The sequence below is a fragment of the Dryas octopetala genome, chromosome 9, assembly GCF_963921425.1.
Source record: "Dryas octopetala chromosome 9, drDryOcto1.1, whole genome shotgun sequence".
NCBI lineage: Eukaryota > Viridiplantae > Streptophyta > Magnoliopsida > Rosales > Rosaceae > Dryas > Dryas octopetala.
In genome coordinates this window covers 17,292,946-17,298,898 of record NC_141374.1, presented here as the reverse complement: position 1 = coordinate 17,298,898, position 5,953 = coordinate 17,292,946, and the positions used below count along the sequence as shown (strand labels likewise).

The 5,953-nt window shown below is 37.2% G+C and overlaps 1 protein-coding gene across 1 annotated transcript; it reads right to left on the bottom strand.

Moving 5' to 3' along the window:
• Positions 1 to 1,914: 1,914 nt before the first annotated feature.
• On the bottom strand, positions 1,915 to 5,789 carry LOC147275044 (PLASMODESMATA CALLOSE-BINDING PROTEIN 1-like). Its single transcript, XM_086256007.1, has 4 exons — positions 5,643 to 5,789; positions 4,798 to 5,037; positions 4,658 to 4,691; positions 1,915 to 2,612 (listed from the first exon to the last, which is right to left on the bottom strand). Exons 1-4 carry the CDS (start codon positions 5,695 to 5,697, stop codon positions 2,291 to 2,293), a joined length of 651 nt encoding a protein of 216 aa, XP_086112133.1. The 5' UTR covers positions 5,698 to 5,789; the 3' UTR covers positions 1,915 to 2,290.
• Positions 5,790 to 5,953: the final 164 nt, after the last annotated feature.

Here is a 5,953-nt window from a genome sequence, read left to right as displayed (position 1 = left end):
TCGCTGGGTGGTTGGACGATCGAAGGCCATGGGAAGGAAGAGGAGAGAGAGGCGAGCATGGAGAGGTGGGTCTCGCCGCCATCCATGGCTGGACGACGATGCATCGAGGAGAGAGAGAGTGACGTTGAAGAGAGATAAGAGAGAGAATGGTGCTGAGTTTGAAATGAGAGAAATGAGAGAAATGAGTGGGGGAGAGACGGAGAAAGAAACGGAGGAAGGAAAAAAGGACCGGGTTGGTATAAATTGGCCTTGCTTCGAATATCAAAAAAAGACCTGGGTCTTAAAAGTAGTGAAAGTCTAAAATTGGGCTTTATAATCATTTACTTAATTACTATTACAATATAGTTTGTGAAAATAACAATTGCACTAATGTCTTCTGTCCTTAGATATTCAAATTCCGTTTTTCCTTTTTCTCTTTTGTTGAGAATTTATTTTTGGTTACAAAAGTGCGAGAGGGAGACACATACTTCATGAGACAAATAGAATCAAATAGTTTCTTAGTGACCGTTGAAGTAGAACATACCCAAATAAACATTTCAGAGATGATGTCGTCAAGCAAAGCAAAGCAAAAGGCCAAAAGGAGATGAAAACAAAAGAAAGCATAAAATGTTTCTAGCTATAGAAGAAAGAAAAAAAAAAAAAAAGGAAATAAAATACCATTCCATAAATATTCTAATGACCAATTTTATTATATGATCACAAATTCTGAAATTCAGAATCAGAATATGGAGCACAAGGGCACAATGGTCGAATCATCAAGATATATATCCTGAAATGTCAGAACATGTAAAGAACATAAAAAACAAAACTGGGTTAAGAAATTAATTACTGGGAAGTGGGAAATATATAGTTCACTTCGATTAAAAAAAATTGTTGTACCATGTGGGTCTCCATTGATCTTGCAATCTCTCAAATTTCTGGTAGAACTTTGTGTAATTTTTTAATGGGTTCAGTTTCAGTCACTCGTGGAGGTCATTCTAAAGGGACATTTCCAAGGGAGATTCTCACATTTTTCAGGGACAAATACATGACACACCCACCAAATGTAGGTTGAGGTCCACGTACTCCCTCCATGGGTTGTCACCTTACGGTAATTTGCTCATCACTGTTGTGCAATATTAAAAGTTACATTCCCACTTATAATGTAACCATTATAACACTATGGCGGGAGGCACGAGCGCCATCCCTCCAACCATGATAATATTATGGCTGGAGGCTCACCTCTGTAAAGCGCTCGTGTCTCAACGCGCCTTGATGAAGTGTTTGGGCACCTGAGAGGAATACATGCCTATGAACAGAGTAAATTAACCTCAATGAAGTTTACATTTTAAATTAACCCAAGCCCCCGACCAAAAAAGGAAAAATGAAATTAACCCATGCCCATGAGTAAAACTGGTACAGAAGTTTCATATAAAATATTTGTAGCCATGCTGAAGGATGAAGCTGATGACTGACGAAATTTGCTATATATGGCCATGCATGTGATCATTCAAGGAGATTCAATAACTTTGACCGCAAAATAGAGAACTTTTTTCATATTCTTTCTTTCTTTAGTTGCAGCCTTAAAGAAGTTGGTGAGGGAAATTAATTCTGCATTGAAAGCTCTATTCTGGATTTCAGATTATAGCGTATCACCATGATCAATGTGGACCAGAGCAATAAAAGAATGAGACCAAATAAAATTGCCTGAGTCTAATTTATTCATTTTTTATTCTTTTGAGTGCTTTGGTTTCAAATCTAACTATCACTAGCTCTAGAAAATACCCCAGGTATGTGATCAATATAATATGTACACCCTGGCATCTCATTGAGCACACAATAGCACCCAACACAAGAAACAACATCATAAAGATTTAAAAGTGTGTGCCAAGGAGCAAAATAAGAGATAATTAACCTTAATACCAACAAGAAATATGGGTGCCAAATACTCATTAAATTAATAGACTAGCTACTAGTAGAAGAGTACACTCTCGGATTAGATCTAAATCTAATGTACAAGAACAGAAAAAAAAGTTGTAGACAGATAGATAGACAGATGCTTCCACAGTCCAACTAGCAAGTAGCAACACCACCCAAAAGGAATCAAAAGCTCATCTGCTTTTCCCACATAGAACTTACAACTTTAAAAGGGTGAAGATAAAAAACAAAAACTTAGCAAGGCTGTCCCTAGATGAACACCTACAAATCAACAGCAGAATCACATGCACACTTGTACATACCAACATCTGCACATTGAAATCCAGCATCTCTGAATACCACCCTACCCCACCTCATAGCCTCTAGTTTCTTTTCAACCCCACCAAAGCATCAAGCCTGAAAGGAATAAGGTCAGAAAAGAAGAAAACAAACCGGCCTCAATAAGTCTAATCCCACCACTGTCATCAGTGTTGATGCCAGCTCCTGATGGCCCTAGGCCCGTGCCAATCCCCCCTAATACTCCAGGAGTTGAACTGTAGGGTGTGGCGGTTGTCGGTGTTGTAGTACTAGTTGTCGGGGTTGTGCCGGTGGTTGGGGTTGTACCGGTGGTTGGGGTTGTGCTGGTGGTTGGGGTTGTGCCAGTGGATGGTGTTACTGGAGTTGTTGTTACCGGAGTTGTAGGAGTGCCTGCGGTGCTGGATGACAAAAAGAAACAACATTCAATACATCAGCCATAGGAATTAGAAATACCAAAACGCAAGCAGCAAGCACTAGATTATTACAAGCATACTGAATCAAGGGGAAAAAAAATAATGGGAGATACACTTTATATTTTGCAAGAAATTTAGAATGCCATATGGCCAGTGGCTGAATAGAGACCATGTGGCATAATGCTTATGCACTTTGAAAATCTAATGCATCCAATGACATCCATTTGCACTTTATCATATACAGTTTATACAAAGGTCCTATGCCACAATCTTTGAGATGGAACCATTGAAGATGCTATCATCCTACTTTTTATATATGAAATCATTTTGGCAAGGCTGTGACATAATGACATATAGTCCCTAATTCTTTACAGCCTAAAAGCATCATTATTACATAACATTATAAGTTAGGCCATTGTAGTTGATGTATATTGTCAAATATCATTTTGAGACTGTTTTTGACTCACTTCAGCTGTTTGCATAAACTGATCATTGTCAGCAAAGTGTAATGTTGACACTCCAATAAAGATCAGTCACTTGCAGCGGATTCAAAGATTATTCTATCCCTTCAATGCAAACACTAGCCAGTATTTTGCTAAAGGTATATCGATCAGCCTATTGATTTCCTATTGCTTTGAAGTGCCTGATATTGTTTAGGAGGTGATAAACTAAGTACATGAATCTTATGGAATAATCAAATCAATTAAATAATTACAGTCAAAACTATCTAGCATAATAATTTGGGAAAAATGAAAAAAGAAAAAAAGAGAGGAACAACAGTAAATAAGAACCACAAGGACATGGCCAAAAAAAAAAGAAAAGGAACACGAGGACAAAAAGAAAACTGAGTTCGGGGGAGTGCTCCCATAAAAATGGTGGAGTGGGACTACACAGGCACAGCCGTCGAGATTACAAAACTTCAAAAGTTGGCTCAAATCTCAAAAAGCTTGCGCATCCCAAAATCTTTGAGGTAGCTTTTGATTAATATTCAGACTATGAAAGTAGCACAGTACTATGCTTTTTGTAAAGGACAAAATTTGCGCATCGCGTGGACGTTTTCTTCACCACAATTCTTGGTGGCCATTACTTTTGAATTTTGACAATGGGCAGAGGCAAAAAAGGTACTGGCAGAATTGGGTTAACAAGGGCCAATTTGTAATTTTGTGAGTAGTTACCATTTGTACTGTTCAATCCAACAAGACTCCACCTTTTGGTAAAAACTAAAAAGCATTGGATCCCAATTATTTGTAACATCTTTGGTGAAAATGAAAGAGCTCCACGACCCAATAAATGGGCAATGAGTAAGGGACATCATGATGCTAATACAATATTGATCAAATGATAAAAGAGCTGATTTAGGTTGGAAAAAGCAAAAAGAGAAAGGAGTGTATTGGATGTTATATGAGGTATGTTGAAGGTATCACAAAGAAAACAATTAAAGTAATTGCCATTCTTTCAAAAAAGCATTCTTTTATCAATGATAAAAAGAAAATATGCCTTATTCCCCCAAGGGAAAGATGTACTAGTCAAACATTCGAGCTGTAAACTCGCAATATAGACTCGAAAAAAAAGAAGAAGAATGAAAGCTCTTTCGTTAGCAGAATCTCAATAAGACTGAGCATAAAATTAACCTAAGCTTCAGACCAGATATTGGTAATTCAATCCCCGAATTTTTTTTGGTGGTCCTTTTGGCCCTTACCACAAAAACTTGCCAGCCTAACTTTTCTAGAAATAGCTTTGTAGAAACGGTTGAGAATACAAAACCTTATCACACAGTTGATTTTACAGACAGTTCAATTACCATGTGGAATACAAGAAAGTAAATGCAGAATGCTTATAATGTAACTCTCTGTTTCTTCAAATCGTATTTTGTCTCTACTCCTACAGTTCTACTTATAATTCATGAAAGGGGTTGTTTATTTGAACCATCCCCAAAAATGATGACATTTAAAAAGATTCAAGCAGTAGTGTAAAAAAAAAGGCAAACATAGTTTCCTAAGAAAATAGAAAAAATGGGTCCAAAAGCATACCTGGCGCTAGAGGGGAAAACACACCCAGTTGTGCCTGTAAATCAACCATGGTACAACAATGAAAAGAGTTACTACCTAGATCTAAATGATCAGTACACTCCAAAAAAGAAAGAAGAGCTGAGAGTGTAAGTGGAGCTTACTAGGATCAGATGCAACAACGCCTGCTGTGCCAGCAAAGTCACAAGAACCTTGAGCTTGGCCCTTCTTCTGGAAATAGCTGTTAACAGCATAGTTGCAGTGAGCTTTGACAGTGTTGGGGTTGTAACAACCCCCCTTTTCATGTATGGAGTTACAGTCAGCCCCATTTCCACAGGCATAGTCTAATGTCTTCTGCAGGACTGAATCACTTAGTCCCTCTTTGCAGACACACCAAGCGGCACCTATAATACCACAAAAATAAAAGTAATGTAAATAAAAACAAAGACTACAAATTAAAAAGGAGAAACTTTCACATCTAAAGAGAGAGGTAGCAAGACCAAAGTTCATCAGATTTTTCTTTAATAAAATAGAAATAAAATACAGTGAAAAAAATGAAAACTTTAGTATGGGAGAGGAAGGGGAAGAAGAAAAAAAAAAAAACAAAACTGTAAATCTTTAGCACATTAAAGTACAAATTTTTTTTTTAAAGAAGGATTAAGGTACTTGTAGAGCCATTTATAAGTTGATAACTTCAACATTAAAATGTCTAAGGAGGGAAAAAAAATTAAAATAAAAACATTATGACATACAATGAAAGGGTGCACTGCCTTCAAATCTACAAAAGATTTAGTATTTTTTGGTCAGAAAATCTACAAAAGATAGACACATTGCTAGTAGGAAAAATGTCATCCTTCAAAAATTATATGCTTTCAGAGGTTTCATCAAGAAAGAAAGAAAAAAAAAAGAAGGAAAAAAAAAAAAAAAAAGGAAAGAGGCATGGAACAACCATTCCTTAAGAAGAAAACAAGGAATAATGGAATAAATATTTAGCTATGGAAGAGCTTACTTGACTGATCAGCCATGGCCAATAAAAGCAGTACTGCGAAAGCTAAAGCAGCCATGGTTCAAGAGAGAGTGGTATATGTTCAGAAGGTTAACAATGGTGCTCAAAGCAAGCTCCTGCTGGAGAGAGAGAGAGAGAGAGAGAGAGAGAGAGAGAGAGAGAAACAGAGAGAAATGGGTATGGGGGTGTGAGAAATGAGTAATATCTAGACAAAAAAAAAAAGCTTGTAATGAAGTGATGTTGACGGTGGGTGCGGTGATAGTGGCTGTGTGTGTGTGTGTGGTGTCGGCTTGCGGGTGCTTTTTTTTTTTTTC